The sequence below is a fragment of the Somniosus microcephalus genome, chromosome 3 (assembly GCF_052327205.1).
Source record: "Somniosus microcephalus isolate GS21.2 chromosome 3, FLI_Smic_1.0, whole genome shotgun sequence".
In the NCBI taxonomy this organism is placed as follows: Eukaryota; Metazoa; Chordata; class Chondrichthyes; order Squaliformes; family Somniosidae; genus Somniosus; species Somniosus microcephalus.
The window spans coordinates 312,520,775-312,538,459 of NC_140989.1; the positions used below are offsets into that span (position 1 = coordinate 312,520,775).

A 17,685-nucleotide genomic window follows, 5' to 3' on the forward strand; every position below is an offset into this window, starting at 1 on the left:
GTCATTATAGGTCACTAATTTTTCCACAACCAATACCAAAAAACAATTCTAGGCTGGCAGACAGAAAACAGTCTTGTAACAAAGGATGTTTTTTTTTGTTCTCTCCAAGCATTCAAACTTAAACCTCACCCAACATCACATAATGAGCGCCTCTGACAACAAGTGTTGGATTCACAACCAGAGGCTTGCAAGGTTAAGTTCCAACTTTGACAGCCATCCAAACTTGCTGGCTTTCATTAGCAGTTCTAACAGTTTTCATCTAGAGCACGGAGGGCTGCTTAATGGAAGTGTAAACCTCCATCCTACAGAAGCAACTAGCTGCTCCAATGCTGCCCAGCTGTCTGCTTGGATGGTAAGTAATCAGATCACACTATTGAAAATGACTACGGAATATTATTTTGAAACAAATCAATTTAAACTGAAGGAGACAGAGTTACGTATTCTTTTCTTTTAGTTTTATATTTTTCATTCCAAAAGATGTATCAAAAATACAGTACAGTGAGAAAACACCACTTTAGTCCAATTCCAATTAACTTTCTGTATTACAGTACACACTCTAAAGTATAGGCCAAGGAATCCCTTCATACAGATCAACAGAAAGAAAAACTTTGTTTTGCAAGCCCATCTCCGATTTGTTTCTTGAACAATACAGAACACACAAGATTTTAAAAAGTTTAAAAGGAAATACAGAAATGACACTGGCTCTGATTTGATTTTCTTAACTTCACTATTGTAATTTTTCATGGTAGGTCATCTCCAAATTCTTCAGATGCACTGGGTTGCATGGTTCTGCTTTGGGGGTTGCTCGTATTCGACCCCATATGGACCCCACTAGGCTAAAATTCTATTAGAGGTTTGGAAACATTCTGCATTATAAATATGGCATCCATTAACAAGTTAATTGAACACAATGTTAAGCTAAAGAAATACAGTTCTAGGAACAGAACAAAGTTTTCTAGCACCTCAAGCCATTAAAGTAATGTAAAATGCAAAAGTAAGTAGTGTGAAATTAATCCAAAATATTTATGGTTTGAATCCAGATCAGTGGTCCTGCATCCCAGCTGTTACTTTCATAGAGATCCCTAGCTGTTCAGAATTCCCAATTCAGTGGATCTTTCGAAGCCTTTCAAAATCTTTTGAATTCAGAAGTACGGCTACTGGGAAGTCCCCCAGTTGCCAGAATAATTCGATATGATGCACATAGCAGAACTGTATACAACATTTTAAATTTAGGAAGTATAAAGAATTAAATCGATCAGTGAGGAAACTATTATAAACATGACCGTACAATTATGCTGCAAGATACTAGGATCTGAAATAGCTCTGCAATGCACAGGCATTACCCATTTTAAAAGAGATTGGAAAGTTACAAACCATCACTACTGCCAGACCCGAGACCTGGTTCCCAGCCAGTGTTAGCAGGCTCATGCTTCCCCTTCGCTCACTGCTGATACACATCTAGAATCCAACAGCAAGCCAATATTCTCATTCCATCCCCTTTCCCCGTGTCTACCAAACATCATGTTTCCTCTCTACAGGGATGCCAGACCAAAGGATTCCCCCATGTTTCCAAATGCCAGCAGCAACAGTGCAGTGCTGCCAAATTCAGGGCTCCCACCCGTTTGGTCAAACCATCCTTCAGTGCTAAAAGAGCAGAGGAAGGAATTTCAGACAAATGCATGAAATGTTTTTAAAGTTATAACACCATGGCATGATTTCAGGGCCTTCGACTACAAGAACTGCTGCTTCAATTGAAAATCACATCTGCAGGTGTTTTTTTACCTGGACCATTAAGATTCCAGATACAGAATTCAGAGTTGCCATCTAAATATCAACTGACATACAGGCTCAAATTCTCACCAGGCAAGTTTGAGTAAAGTCAGTCTTAGGAAATGGGAGGGAATGGTTTATAGCCCTTTCCCAAGCTGCTGAAGTATAATGCCTGATAGGTTGGTCAATGAACTACATTGATAATCGGTCAAGGTAGCTGCAGCCTGGAGGAAAGGCAGCAGGTATCCATGGCAAATACATCACGAGCTCTGACAAATATTCTAACAAGCACACAGTTGTTGTACTGCACACTCTGAATATTTTTTCAGCACTAATCATTTGTTTCACATTTGAAAACAAATTGTTCCAACTGTACACATAATTATTCAGAACTTCACCTAACTTTACAACCCACACATATTGCTGGGACATGCTTGCCATGACAGATTTGAGTGACACTTTCCAGAGAAGTGAAAAATACAAGCAGATGAGTGGTTAAAAGTTGTTACCCTATAGGACAACCAGAATACAGGTATTAATATACTTTCATAACAGGAATGCAATTTATTTAACATTGGTAAGCTATCTCAATAGTGCTTCAAGCAGGTGATCTCCCAAAGATGAGAGAGTTCAATGTTTTACTTCTGGATTTATTCAGGAGCTAAAAACCAGTAAATAAAAACAAAATTTAACTGTGGAACAATATTACGATGATAAATTGGTAAATGGCTTCACACAACGCTAATGATCTCTCTTGTTGTCAGGCAGCATTCAAATGCTATTGGCAGATCAACTCAAAATTCGTCGGTGTATCGATGCTTTGTAGAGATATCACCAGTCAGCTTTTCTTGGGCTTCCTTCATAGCGAACACCACTACATACAGGCAGAAAATAGATTTTTTAAAAGACCAATGAAAGACCAGAGATAAAAATTGGCAACTTCATTCAGTCTGGTTTAAAAAAAACTCTTAACTGAATGACATTTAAAAAAAATATTAAAAGCCCAAAACATCTTACTCGTAACACCGGTCAAATCTGAAAATAGCTATCAACATTTCCTGAAAGTCAAGTGTTCCAGTTAAATGGACTTTTGGAAGCTCCAAGAGCTTACAGTTTAAAGAGCAGTAAAAGATATACATTTTGATGGAGCTATTTTTGAAAGGTCCAATTTGTTTATTAGGACTAAATTATTTTATTTCAAATTCTCAATTTTTTCATTCTCTTGTTCGCTCCCTCTTCTGAGGGTGCTGACTTAAGACCTGCCCAAGTGGAATTCTGTGTGTGCGAGGGTTACCAAGCTATTTGATTGGGTTTAGCCGTGATGCTCTGTCCAATCATTTACTCATCAGATGTCTACATGCATGCACCTTCCAGAAGGTGCCACCGAGCCCTGATCAGAAGTTGGGAGCCCTGAATTCTCCCAGCTCCAAAGTCCTACTGCCCCAGTTGAACTCACTGGGGTCGATTTTCATCTCCGGTGCGGGGAATTGGCGGGTTCCCCGAATTTAGTGATTCCCACACGATTCTAAATGGGTCTAGGAGATTGATGCAATTTTAACTCAATTGGCCAATTGATTTCCAGCATGTGGGAAGCCTTGGCAATTGAGTATTTCCAGTCAGAAAGTCGCAGAAAATGTCATCATTGCTGCTGCTTTTAAGGTCCACAGCAAGCCTCGCTTCCTCTGCAGGCTCCCAAACTTCACCGTTAAGATGGCACAGGAGCAACGGCCAGCAGGAGGGCCAGATCTGCCCCCAGATTTGATGAGGCTTCACTGCAGGCATTACTGGATGGTGCTAGGGCCCACAGGGAGGTCCTGTTCCCTTCTTCAGGGAGGAAGAGGCCTCCCAGTCAAACCAAGGCTGTGTGGCTACAGGTGGCAGGTCAAGTCAACTGCTTGGGGCTCACACGAAGAACGTGGTTGCAGTGCAGGAAAAAATTCCATGACCTTCTTTGCACTGGAAAAGTACTGTATGATGTTTCCATCACCCTCAATCTGATCCCCATTGCCTTCCCTCACCAGCACTCAGCTTTAGCAATCTCTTCCTGCACATCCCACTAGACACTCACATCCATGCACCCTTACCCATTCCCTCTCTCTCTATGCTCACATTCACAGAACTATGCCACCATGCAGCCCTCACACTCCCTCTCACTCGGATGCTCTGAACACAACTAACAACACACAGGGAGGGCCCTTGGTATTACAACCTCACTCCATCTTTGTCTCCTAAGTATCTATGCTATGCAATCTCTGCACTCACTCCTTCATTCTCACTCAACCTCCACTTGTCTCCCTCATTGCAGGAAAAAGAGAGCTCACAACAGGAGAGCGCGAGCCAGGACAGGAAGAGGGCCGCCCTCATTAGCCCAGCTCACCCCCTGGGAGGAAGGCGCCCTGGAGATTGCCGGGCTGACCGAGATGTAGACGTTGGGGAAGGACAGGCAGGAGCATCCGCGCAAGCTGGTGACAGAATAGTTTTCCATCTCTCTCATTGGCATTGCATGAGTTGCTGATAATGATTCTGAAGCTACATCATATGGACTTATGGTCATCTGCAAAATGCAATGTGCATGTAACCTTGGCATCACATCTCTAACTTTTTCCTTGACTCCCCCACAGGACCATCGAGAGCCCCCATCCCCACTGTGCAGGAGGAAGAGCCTGAGCAGCCAGACTCCTCCGAGGAATCTGCAACCTCGGAGGGCACAGCGTCAGCAGAAATAAGCGCACCTAGCACCAGCGCAGACACTCACACCTCGGTGGGACCTTCGGGACAGAGTAGAGTTTACACCTGGTGTATCACAGCTCACAAGTGAGCATCAGCAGATTGTGGAGATAGGGACAGCAGTGGAGTCCTTGTCAGAGGGTGCAGGACTCTGCCAGCTCGACTCAGCTGCAAGTCGACCCTCTGCCTCTGGATCCATCTGTAAGATTAGAGGTGATGGAACTCCAGGCACACATGCAGGAGTCTCTGGCAGGTTTTGTCTCTAGGGTCGCTGCGAGCATGGAGTGAATGGAGGAGTCCATAGCGAACATGAGCAGAGCCTTTGTGGAGCCATTGGCGCATGAACGCATCAACACGGAAAGAATGGCTACCTACGTGGAAATGATTGCTGCCTCCGTGGCAAGGCTGGCAACGGTAGAGGAGAGGAGAGGAGGGCTACGGCCATGGAGGAGGTTATTCGCCAGGGTATGGAAAACATGGTGAGTGTTCAGAATAGAATGACATCTCGAGGAGCGATGGGCATCTATTGAACAGAGAAACCAGACCTTCATGGAAGTCCTTCCGAGTAGGACTGCCATTGCAGATACGGGTCCCCATGGCTCCCCTGATGTGCAGCAAGCTGCTCTCAAGCCACTTGCAGGCACTGAGGGGGACCTGACCCATGAGAGGGAGGTTGGTGGCAGACCTCAAGGAGGTCGGGGCTCCTCTCCAAGCGCTCACACTTCCATGCCACTGCAGAGCCCTGCCGAAGTACACACCCAACGGAGATAGAGGTCTCAACCCCTGCACAGCTGCAGGAGCAGCAGACTGCTGGCGAGCCCTCGCAGGCTCGCCACCCCAGAGGACGCCCGCCAAAGGTGCCGAGACAGGAGCAGCAGGAAAGTGAGCAAGGGGCCTCCACATCTGCTGAAGCCACAGGGGAACCACTACGTAGGAGCATGCGTAAGAGGAAAATAAAGCACAAATAGTCACAAGGGTAGTCAGTTGGGTGAAATGCTTGTATTTTGTAAAAATGCCATCAGTTGTGTGTTTTTCATAAAAATTCTGATGGCAACTTCTGCAGTTGTGGCGTGTGCCATTTCACGATTGGGGCTGGAGCTCCTCTAATGCCAAGAGGGGAAGGAAAAAAAGGCCTCCCATGTTTCTGGTAGGTGCCTCAGTTGAGGAAGCGCTGAGTGAAGGTGGCGAGGGGGGTCTCCCAGGAGGTCACACTGGAGAAGTGTGTGAGGCTCCAACCTTCCACAGGTGTGGTTAGGCCTGGTAAAAGTTGCCCCAGACCTGAGACAACAAAGTCCTGCCACCTGCAAATGATGACTGATCAAATCTCCTCTTTAATGTTGGACCTGCAGCTGATAGTCAGCAAGCCAATAGTGTTCACGCCAGGTTTCACAGGCGTGATCCCCACCAGGCGCGTTTTACGTGGGAAAAGGGTTAAACAGGCAAGGGCCTGTTAAAATGGGATTATAAAGACCAATCAATGCTGTTTAAGGGCCCTAAAGACCAGTCCTGCCTGTTGCAGGCGGGACTGATTCGGGTCAATCAGACACACCTAGGTTAAAATGGCGTGGAGGCAGGAACCAGGAAATTCACAATATAACCAAAAAGTCAAAAACTTCAGCTACCTTCAAACATTTCTTTTCTCAAAGCTTGTTGGATCACATCACAAAATTCCACCCATCCTCACTCCAGACATAATGCTGCTTCTCCATCAGTTGATTGCAGTTTTACAGGGTGCTGATTTTTACACAGTATACATACAGATGTACAATTACACTTTTGGAATTAAGGTAAAAGAGAATGTTCAAAATGGCCTCAGTCTCCTCAACTCCTAAATAAAGAGGGGAGTATGAACAGCAACATACTTACCAATAGATAAAATAAGTACATTAGTTCAAAGTTTGATTGCCAAGTTGAGCAACTCAAGTCAGTAGGACAAAGCATGGTCAAGTATTTTCTTATAAAATCGCTCCCATCTTCCAACACATGGCCAGCAAAAGCAGGAAGCCAGGAGTGGTTTGCAATTCTCCTTGTCCATTCTCCCATCTTCAATGTGAAACTAATGAGCTGAGCAACTACCAAGAATGTGGAAAGAAAGAAAGAGAGAGAATGTTCTATGAAGAAATGTCTGAATATTGGCTGCATACCCACCTTGGTCAGCAGAACTGTAGAAATATTTGTATTTGGGATTTCCATTTTGATTAATGATCTCTGGATGAACTTCACCTCTGGCATCTGCAATGTAACCAATAGTAAAATGGAATCAATGAAAGAGAAAGTCAGGATTAGTTGATCATCAACAGGCCAGTTACTGAACAGTTACTTGAATTTGATTCCTATCTATTAATAGAGGTTAATTTAGAGTAAAGTGTAATTCATCTGTCCCACTTGCCTGTAATTGAGTTTGTGTCATTACTTCTCTCGTATGCTGGTAACCAGAAAACCCAATGCTAAATAGAAAATCTGATCAGATTGGCAACTAGTTCCTATGACTAGCTGACATTATGTAAACAAGACTGGATGCATTTGTCAAACTGCTTATCAAGTAGTTTTAGAAATTAGTTGACTTATGTTAACTAGTTGAACCATTAACCATAGATTTCCAAAAATCAGTGCTGCTGGGTCAAAATTCTGGACCCCCCCCCCAACCCCGTTCTAAAAGGCGACCCTTTATTCTGAAACTATGCCAGAGTTCTAGATTTCACCATGAGGGGAAACATCCTCTCTGCATCTACCTTGTCGAGCCCCCTCAGTATCTTATATGTTTCAATAAGATCACCTCTCATTCTTCTAAATTCCAATGAGTATAGGCCCAAACTGCTCAACCTTTCTTCATAAGTCAACCCCCTCATCTCTGCAATTAACCGTGTGAATCATCTCTGAACTGCCTCCAATGCAAGTATATCCTTCCTTAAATAAGGAGACCAAAACTGTACGCAGTACTCAAGGTGTGGTCTCACCAATACCCTGTACAGTTGTAGCAGGACTTCCTTGCTTTTATACTCCAACCCCCTCGCAATAAAGGCCAACATTCCATTTGCCTTTTTGATTACTTGCTGCACCTGCATGCTAACTTTTTGTGTTTCATGCACAAGGACCCCCAAGTCCCTCTGAACCGTAGCATTTTGTAATCTCTCCATTTAAATGAAAATTTGCTTTTTTATTTTTCCTGCCAAAGTGGATAACCTCACACTTTCCCACATCATACTCCATCTACCAAATGTTTGCCCACTCACTTAGCCTGTCTATATCCCTTTGCAGGTTCTTTGCGTCCTCTGAACAACTTGTCTTCCCACCCATCTTTGTATCATCCGCAAACTTGGCTACATTACACTCGGTCCGTTCATCCAAGTCATTAATGTAGATTGTAAATAGTGGAGGCCCCAGCACCGATCCCTGTGGCACCCCACTAGTTACTGTTTGCCAACCGGAAAATGACCCATTTATCCTGACTCTCTGCTTTCTGTTAGTTAGCCAATTCTCTATCCATGCTAATATATTACCCCCAACTCCGTGAGCTCTTACCTTATGCAGTAACCTTTTATGTGGCACCTTATCGAATGCCTTCTGGAAATCCAAATACACTACATCCACTGGCTCACCCTTATCCACCCTGCTCATTACATCCTCAAAGAACTCCAGCAAATTTGTTAAACATGATTTCCCGTTCATAAAACCATGCCAACTTTGCTTGACTGCATTATGATTTTTCCAAATGCCCTGCTACTGCTTCCTTAAATGAAGGACTGCAGCATTTTCCCAACAACAAATGTTAGGCTAACTGGTCTATAGTTTCCTGCTTTCTGTCTCCCTCCTTTCTTAAATAGGGGTGTTACATTTGCGGTTTTCCAATCCGCTGGGACCTCCCCAGAGTCCAGGGAATTTTGGTATATTGCAACCAATGCATCCACTATCTCTGCAGCCACTTCTTTTAAGACCCTGGGATGCAGGCCATCTGGTCCAGAGGACTTGTCATCTTTTAGTCCCATTATTTCACCAAGTACTTTTTACTTCGTGATAGTCTTTGTTCCCCCCTCCCTGTGGCCCCTTGATTATCCATTATTGGTATGTTGTCAGTGTCTTCTACTGTGAAGACAGATACAAAATATTTGTTCAGAGTCTCTGCCATTTCCCCATTATTAAATTCTCCATTCTCATCCTCTAAGGGACCAATGTTTACTTTAGCTACTCTCTTCCTTTTTATATACACCTGTAGAAGCTCTTACTTTCTGTTTTAATATTTCTTGCCAGTTTACTCTCATAATTCATCTCTCTCTCCATTATTTTTTTGTGTCATTCTTTGCTGGTTTTAAAAAATTTCCCAATCCTCTGGCCTCTCACCAATCTTGGCAACATTGTATGCCTTTGTTTTCAATTTGATACCATCCTTTACTTTCTTAGCTAGCCATGGATAGTGCTCTCTTCTCTTAAAATCTTTCTTTTTCACGAATATATTTTTGTTGAGAGTTATAAAATATCTCCTTAAATGTCCGCCACTGCATTTCAACTGTCTTATTAATAGCAATTAAGTCCACCCTGACATCACAAAATCCAGTGGTGGTATAATTAAGACAAGAAAGTTGGTTGGCAAGAAGTTGTTTTTTTCCTCTATGTATGCAAGTAGTAATTGTAGGCCTAAAATTAATATATAGCTCTATACAGTATAGTAGCGCCTCAGTGTTTAGGGCTACAGATTGGGTACACAGGTTTTATATCCCCTAACCCCAGACTTCCTTCATCTCAGCTGTGCTGCTACACGGAGGTACCAAGCAGAAGTCATAAAGATACTTTGTTCTTACCCAAGAATAAGATCCTAGGTATGTAGCCTCCATCTGGGCTAAAAACTGAATCCTTTGGCTCCTCTTCATCCTACAAAAGCAGAGGATGAAATATCCATTGTTTCACTACTCAATATTAAATAAAGTAAATCATTTTATCCTTGTGCAAGACCTTGGTTAAACCACATTTAGAACACTGCATCCAGTTTTGATCCCTTCACATGGTGCGTGATATAGAGGCTTTGGAAAGGTTCAGATAGGCTGAAAAAGTTGGGTCTATTGACCCGAGAGATGCGTAGACTTCGGGGTGATTTGAGAGGTATAATTGTAAGAGACCTATATTGTGTTCCTAGTGATAGATTGGAGAAGACTATGGGTGATGCGTATAAGTTATGCAAGGGCTAGGTTAGATGTTACGCATTTCTTCTTTTCCCAGAAGATAGAAGACCTATGGAACAAGTTGTCGGCACATGCAGCGAGTGCCTACTCTTTGCATACCTCCAAAAAAAGAGAGCTGGCTAGTTCCTGGCTGGAGGGAAGCAGGAAGAGAACATGTCTTTTAAAAGGTAGGTGAAATACCAGGCAATATAAACATTGGCCCGGAATTTGCAGTCAGCGGCAAAGCAAAGGTGTTTGCCGCTGGCCCCAAAGAAAGCTGCCCAGAGAGATCTTGCGATCTCTGTGGCGAGAGGTTTGCCTTTTTCATCGCACAAGTGATTTCAGTGCATTATAGTGGGGATTCCCTAATGCAATCTGTTGTGACGTCAACAAGCTGAGTAAGCAGCCAATCACATTGCAGAATGCTCACAGAGATGCAGGAAATGAGAACCTGCTTTTATCCTGACTTTTTAAAAATGTTAGAGAGCAAAAACAAAGATTGTGGCTAAGGTAGAACCTGAAATATCATGAACAAACTTTTTTAAAAAAGTTAATTTCTTTTAAGTTTCTTAAAAATTGTAATTATCACTTTTTTTTTTTTTTTTAATTCAGTCCTGGGATTTGGGCGTCACTGGCAAGGCCAGCATTTATTGCCCATCCCTAATTGCCCTGCAAAAGGTGGTGGTGAGCTGTTTTCTTGAACTGCTGCAGTCCGTTTGATGAAAGTACTCCCAGTGCTGTTAGGGAGGGAGTTCCAGGATTTTGACCCAGAGACGATGAAGGAACGCCAATATATTTCCAAGTCTGGATGGTGTGTGACTTGGAGGGGAACTTGGAGGTGGTGGTGTTCCCTAGCGCCTGCTGCCCTTGTCCTTCTAGGTGGAAGAGGTTGTGGGTTTGGGAGTTGCTGCAGTGAATCTTGTAAATGGTACACACTGCAGCCACGGTATGCCAGTAGTGCAGGGAGTGAATGTTTAAGGTAGTGGATGGGGTGCCAATCAAGCGGGCTGCTTTGTCCTAGATGGTGTCAAGCTTCTTGAGTGTTGTTGGAGCTGCACTCATCCAGGCTAGTGAAGAGTATTCCAGCACACTCCTGACTTGTGCCTTATAGATGATGGAAAGGCTTTGGGGAGTTAGGAGGCGAGACACTCACCGCAGAATACCCTGCCTCTGACCTGCTCTTGTAGCCACAATATTTATGTGGCTGGTCCAGTTAAGTTTCTGATCATTGGCGACCCCCTGGATGTTGATGGTGGGGGATTCGGCAATGGTAATGCCGTAGAATGTCAAGGGGTGGTGGTTAGCCTCTCGCTTGTTGGAGACAGTCATTACCTGGTACTTGTGTGGCACGAATGTTACTTGCCACACATCAGCCTAAGCCTGAATGTCATCCAGGTCTTGTTGCATTCGGACATGGACTGCTTCATTGTCTGAGGAGTTGCGAATGGAACTGAACACTCTGCAATCATCAGCGAACATCACAATGGAGAAATGTCACTATTCAATATTGAACAAAATTAAAATTAAGTTTTTAGCACCATATCGTTTGTTTAGCAGTAAATAGCCTGTTAAAACCCCAGTTACACCTAATCCAACAAGGCCCAATATTTAATGGGGTATTTAACAGCGATATCACCAGTTTCACCGATTTCCAGCTATGAGGGGTTGCGGGGGGGGTGCACAGCGCAGCCAGTGTCAGAGCAGTGAATGACTGACCGCAACTTCAGGATTTCCACATTTAGATGCAGATACGCTACATCCTGAAGTTGCAGTCAGTTTCAAAGGGGTAATAATGGCGAATGCTGTTAGTACGACATTATTACCCACTGCAAATTCCAGCCCATGGTCTCCTGGATTAGTTTTAATTGCCCAAGGAGGTCGGAGGGGAATTTGCCTGATTTTGTTTCCCTACTTGGCCTCGTTTTTTTTTCCTCTCCCAGGAGATGACATGGCTGCCGGTGGGCAGTGGTTATCTAATCCTGATGCTTCAGGCATCATGACGGTGTGGGGCAGGCTTGAGGGACCAGACAGTCCTTACCTGTCCCTCATTTTCATATGTTCAGAAGGCTAAATCAAAAATATTCATACCTCTATATTCACCATGACAAAGTTATGAGCCAGTTCTGAGATCTCCTGAGAATCAGCAAACTTTGGTTTCAGTGCTAGTAGAAAAAGAACAATTCACAAAAAAAACTTTACAAGAGCCTCTCTGTAGCTGTAAGGTACTTAAGAGCATCCAAAGTAATTAAGCCAAATAAATTAGCATCGTTAAAAGAAAAGCAATTTAAAATCATAGCACAATCCAAAAATTGGAACCTACCTTTACATGCACCACACCAGCTTTTGTGTATAATCAACATCAATGGTAGGCCACTGAAAAAGGAGGAAGAAATCTTTACTGTCTATGACTACAATTACTCACCTTAATGGTTACTAAATTTTCATATGAATATTAAGTTGAGAGGTTTGAAATGTTGCAATCTACAAACTAAACCAATACTACTGGGTAAACAAATGCCACATCATTTGCACAAATGTCTTGGCTACTGCTTTTCAACCACTCTCCCTCTCGTTCCCTTTTCCTATCCTTAAGGCCAGGGTAGAGTTCGATAGATACCAGGTGCTGTTCTTCATGTGGTAATCTGAGTGAGCGCTGGCAAGCTGTCCTGTCTATACCCAATAGCCACACACACAAATATTCTTCAAGGTTCACGGGATAATGATCAATGAGGTTGATTCTTCTCTCTCAACACCCAGGGACACCAAGGTCAATTGTACCACTCCTACTGCAAACTGCTCCCAGCTAAAAGCAACTAACTCAGCACAGATAAGCAATCAAACCCAAGGTCTTTTTGTTTGTATGGTTCAGTCGCACACAGCTTCTACCAGCTGAGCCCAATGGGGGAACCTCACAACTGGTACTTTAATGAATAAAACCAAGATGCCTATTCAGGAGGTAATGGATTGCAGAAAGTACATTACAAAATGAAACAGGCCATATACCTCACAGCAACTTGTGCCATAGGCTATTTGTATCATAAGTGATGCATGTTCTGTCATACAGCTATACATTTTTATTTATAACTGCCTTTCCAAGTGTCAACTTTCAGACTATGTTCTTTTAATTAGTTTCCTCTGCTCACCAACAAAATCCATAAAAGCTCAGGTGTAGGTGTGAAAGGCAGTTCAGTGCATTACAAAAAAAACCTGCAGTACTTCGTGCTACAGTATGTTAAAACAGAGATTCACATTCTCCTTTGACAACTCAGCAGCTGAGCCACCCAGACCAAGAAAGTTATGGATTCAAACCCCAGTCTGTTCGAAGTTAGTTTATCCCAGCCACATACATAATTTGATTTCCCCCATCTCACCCTAGGATACTACTATTGGCATCGATGGCCCGGAGCTGGGGAGGGGAAAATCCCCAAGGATCCTGCTCCTTACTGTGCATATGTGGACATTTTGCAAACACAGGTTTGGACTCAGTTGTGTGCCCATGCAGACAAATAGCCTACTGGCTTTCACAATCTTTGTTCAAATATAAAAAAATAACTACTTGGGATAGGTAGATACGTAGGGCACCCTGGCAAAAATTGTAACCCGGCAAAGAATCGATATTTTCATGAAAGGAGAGAACTATTTGGGTGGGGGGTGGGGGGAACCACGCAAAACTTCTCACCCATAATTCCCCACAAAAATGTTCCAATTATAATCTCAGGATTATAACTGGAGGGATACCATGACAGTTGCTTGCATTTATGGTAAACTTCCAGGCACACACACAGTTGCTAGCTGCACATCAAGATTCTGTATTATCTGAGAGTATATTGGCAACAAAGTTTCACCCAACAGTTCTTTGGCTGTGCCACATGCTCAGACAGACTCAACCTGAAATTTTCACCACTTGGTTCACAGACATTTAAAAAACACATTTGCGAAATCATTGGTTGCACAGACTGCGGGCTCTGTGTTGTCCATAGCTCAATTTCTCTAGGTCTTTCTGTACTTCTGGCAACCACTAGAATCAATTTTATGATATATATTTCTTCATAGAGGCTTACAGACTGGGGGGGGGGGGGGGTCATTTGCCCCATCATGTCCGTGGCAGCTCTTTGCTAGAGCAATCCAAAATTAATCGCGCTGCCTCTTGCCCCATATCTTCCGCTGCTTTAAATATTTATTCATTTTTCTCTTTTAAGAAACAATTATTTTTGGCTCCATCTCTCCCTGTGGCAACGCATTCATGCTCCAACCCAGTGTAAAGACATTTCTCTTCACCTCTCCAGATGCATCCAGTTAAAATACCACTTAATATTTAATTTGAACTAAGCCATAAACTGGAATTCAGATGCTTCCCAAATCAGAAAAAAAAGGAAGAGGATCAGTCACCCATCTCTCACATTCCTCCTAGTAGTCAGCTAGAGAAAGCAACAGGAGCAGATCACCTGCCACTTAACCAGGAGTAGTGCCGCATGAGAAAACACACATAATGGACCAGAATTTACTATAACCGACAAAAGAACAGTGCCTGCCATTCGTTAGCCTTGCCCTTGCCGGTTAAATTTCCATGAGCTTTTGCACAACAAGTTGCGCAAATGAGATCTCTAAACAACACAGCGCCCTCTACAGGGCATCTGGGACCTGTGTGAACAGGACAAGCAGCTGTGTATCTGCTTAACCAATCAGATTGAAGAATTGTTAATGAACAGCACAGAACAGTGTCTGAACCAGGAATTGTAAGTTAGAATCGTGAATTCAATGTCAAATCAGGTACAGAAAGCAAAATAAAAAGAAAGATAGGTAGATTGGATTGAGAGAGAAAGGGAAAGAGAAACAAAGAAAAAAAGTTTTTTTAAATTAAATCTCCAACAATTAAAAGCTGAAGGAATGAGACTTCACACTTGTAAAAGTTAATTTTTGGTGCCAGAATGGTTGTTTGGCAGTAATTAAGACTCATCAAACCGTTAAAAATGATACTTAGACTGAAATATACAAGTCCTAACTTTCCATGGAGAGTTTAATCCATATCTACGACAAGTACAGGAACTTCATGCAGGAACTTCATGCCACTCAATACATTGAATGAGGACCCAGACAGCGAGATGCCGTTTTTGCACAGCAACGTCCAGATTTTCATGTTTAACGCCATATCTGCACCTGCGCATAAATAACGGTGAGCATCATTAGCCTCACTGTTTTTACAGTAAATTCTGACCCATTGCAACAGTTGCTGCATGGGGTGAAGAATGTGTTTCCTTTTGGAAAGATAATTACTGACACCTTGTGGTGAGGTAACTGAAAAATTAAGTGTCTTAAATCTGCATATTCCAAAAAAGAAAATTACTTCCAGGAAGTGAGGTGCTGTGCACAAATGTACTGGAACAACCAGTCCTGCTGGTTGTAAATACCATATTCTTCCTGGTACTTTTATATTATCAAAATCATGCACCTGCCTGTTCTATAGACTTGGCACTAAATCAAACATACTTAAAAGGATAGTAAATGCTGACATTGAAATGAAACATGACCAGGTGTAATTCAGTAATTACATTTTTATAAAATCATGTCAAGACAAAATGTTGCATTTTGTTACTAACTAGAATGTTTTAAGAGAAAGAAGTCAATTACCAAGTAATTATACAAATTTAAAGTCACAAACGCCAATTCCCAACATGAACAGGAAGCTTCCATTTAGTTTTACACACCTGGCTTCAGCTTCTTTTTTCCCATCATCCAGTGTTCTCCAGTGAATGTGATCTCCAAATCCTGAAACACATCATTGTTATTGTTGTGAATTCCCATCTCCAACAAGTTGAATTGCACGGAGTCAAACTTTTACATCCAAAACCACAAACGTGACTCGAACGTGACCCTGTTCAATGTGACTGGATCATTTTAACTTGACTGATACTATACACTGCTGGTCCGTGTAAGGACTGTGCTTATGGTTCTGTAGGGTGTGGGGTACTGAAAGACAAAATGGAGATTAAATAAACTATTTGCCTTCCATGGATACACTAGAAAGAACTGTGTTATTAAACTCTTCTCCCTTCCATTTTTGAGCAATGACTGGCTCCAAAACAAAAAAATACATTTTCAGCTGCATTACCCCACCGGACGTTTTACCGAATAAGAATGACATAAATATAGGAAACGAGTCAACCGTAGCCACACAATTGGTATTTTTCAGGCTTGCAGAGTTTTTGATTAAAAAAAGAGAACAAAGCCACCATTAAAAAAAACGACCTACCTCTTCCGAGCCTTTCACTCTCAGATGTTTGGGAGCGGATCAGAAGAATGCAAAGCACGGTGAGATGCGAGAAGGTTTGCAGCCTCATGATCAGCTCTGACCCTCTCGCCGGTAACTCAATGGAACGAGGAACAGAGCGGAAGTGACGCATTGGAACGCAGTGTACCACTTTCTGGACTGGAATTTCAAACATCTCCCCGCTCCCAGATGGGGACCCAGCAGATCTGCCATCGCTCGCCTGGATTGCAAAGTGTCGGCTGTTCTTAATGTGTGGCACGCCAGGAAAAATATGCGCAAGCTCCATGAATGTGGTTGCTACCAGACTCAAACTTAACTGATGATAAATTTTAGTAAAATAAATAATAGGGACTTGCATGGCACCTTATGACGTCCTCAGGACATCCCCAAAACAGTTCACAACCACATGCCTGCCAATCTACAAAACGTGGATAAGCTCAAGCAGCCTCATAAAAGCTGACAACTCAAAAATCATGCTAAAACTTAAAAGTGAGGTACAACTGCAATGGCTTCTTTTCCTATCCCTGCACCATTATCTCCAGGAGTCCCCCAAGAATCTGTTCTTGGGCCCCCTCCTATTCCTCATGTACATGCTGCCCATTGGCGACATCATCTGCAGATGTGCGATCAGCTTCCACATGTAAGGTGACGACACCAAGCTCTATCTCAACCTCTCCACTGACTCTGTTGTCAGGTGCTGCCTGATAATTACCACGATAGGAGTGCATAGCCTAGCGCAGAACGCGCTGCTGACTGGCTCTGCGCTCAGCAGAGGGGCCAAAGCTTTACTTAAAGCTCTTAAAGCTGAACTGCCTTCTGCAGATAAAGAAAGCTAAAAGTGTTTCAGCACTAACACAAATGGTGCAACAGGCCAGGGAAAGGGCTCCTGGGGTCTCAGTCGCAGCACTCGAGCTTTGTACAGGGGGGGTGGTCAACACTGGAAGAGAGGTCCTCTACCCACAGGGGGCCAGGAAGCCCTCCAGAAAAAGGAATGTGGGACCAGATCGATGAGGCTGTCACTGCCAGCAGTGACGCCTCCAGGACCTGGCTCCAGTGCCCAAAGAAGTTTGATGACCTCAGATGAGTGGTCAAGGTCAGTGAATGAATCTTCAAAAGCCGTCTCCTACCAACTGCACCACTAGCCTCACACACTGCTCAACGACGCCACCCCCCCCCCCGCCATCGCTCACCTACCAACAATCTCTACCAAACACGAGGCACACCTCACATTCCTAGCTTCATCTCACCACCTTGGAGGAGATGGTGCTGGCCATTCTTGGCAGGGGCATGGCTGAGCCCTTGGTCAGTGGTGGGGCTGAAAGGATACAAGATGCCGGTGTCCTCATACGCTATCCTCCTTCTCACATCCCACTTCCCCCTCATCCCACAATCTCTTCTGATTTAGATCTGCACATGGTGTAAGCATGCACCTCTTGCTGTACCCCCCTCCCATCACTACAACCCTACCCTGGTGCCTTCATCATTTCAGACACCCAAGAAATGCAACCTGCCCAGCCAATAGTTGAACAAGAAGAGGGAGAAGTGAGTGAAGAAGAAAAAGAAGAAACATCGTCACTTGATTTCACACTTCCAGCCACCAGTACCTTGAGGTCATCCTGCAAGGCCATCTGCAGTGCCTCCCACTGAAAGTCAGCAGCCTTCCACCAGCCATGCTGCAGCCATGGGGTAGCACTGCGTAACATCACTAGGATAGGCAAAGGTACACGTGAAGACAGTCACTAGGTGATTAGTTGATTTCTTGATGTA

General features: G+C 43.5%; 1 protein-coding gene across 2 annotated transcripts; it reads right to left on the bottom strand.

Annotated features, from left to right (window-relative positions):
* Positions 1 to 433: 433 nt before the first annotated feature.
* txndc12 (thioredoxin domain containing 12 (endoplasmic reticulum)) lies at positions 434 to 16,226 on the bottom strand. Of its 2 annotated transcripts, none has more exons than XM_085982945.1 (7): positions 15,901 to 16,194; positions 15,356 to 15,416; positions 11,971 to 12,023; positions 11,739 to 11,812; positions 9,294 to 9,363; positions 6,646 to 6,729; positions 434 to 2,644 (listed from the first exon to the last, which is right to left on the bottom strand). In XM_085982945.1, exons 1-7 carry the CDS (start codon positions 16,091 to 16,093, stop codon positions 2,565 to 2,567), a joined length of 615 nt encoding a protein of 204 aa, XP_085839071.1. In that variant the 5' UTR covers positions 16,094 to 16,194; the 3' UTR covers positions 434 to 2,564. The 2 variants fall into 2 exon arrangements, 1 of the variants encoding a protein (XP_085839071.1); XR_015077697.1 differs by lacking the exon at positions 434 to 2,644 and adding an exon at positions 10,983 to 11,147 and having other exon boundaries at positions 6,684 to 6,729; positions 15,901 to 16,226.
* Positions 16,227 to 17,685: the final 1,459 nt, after the last annotated feature.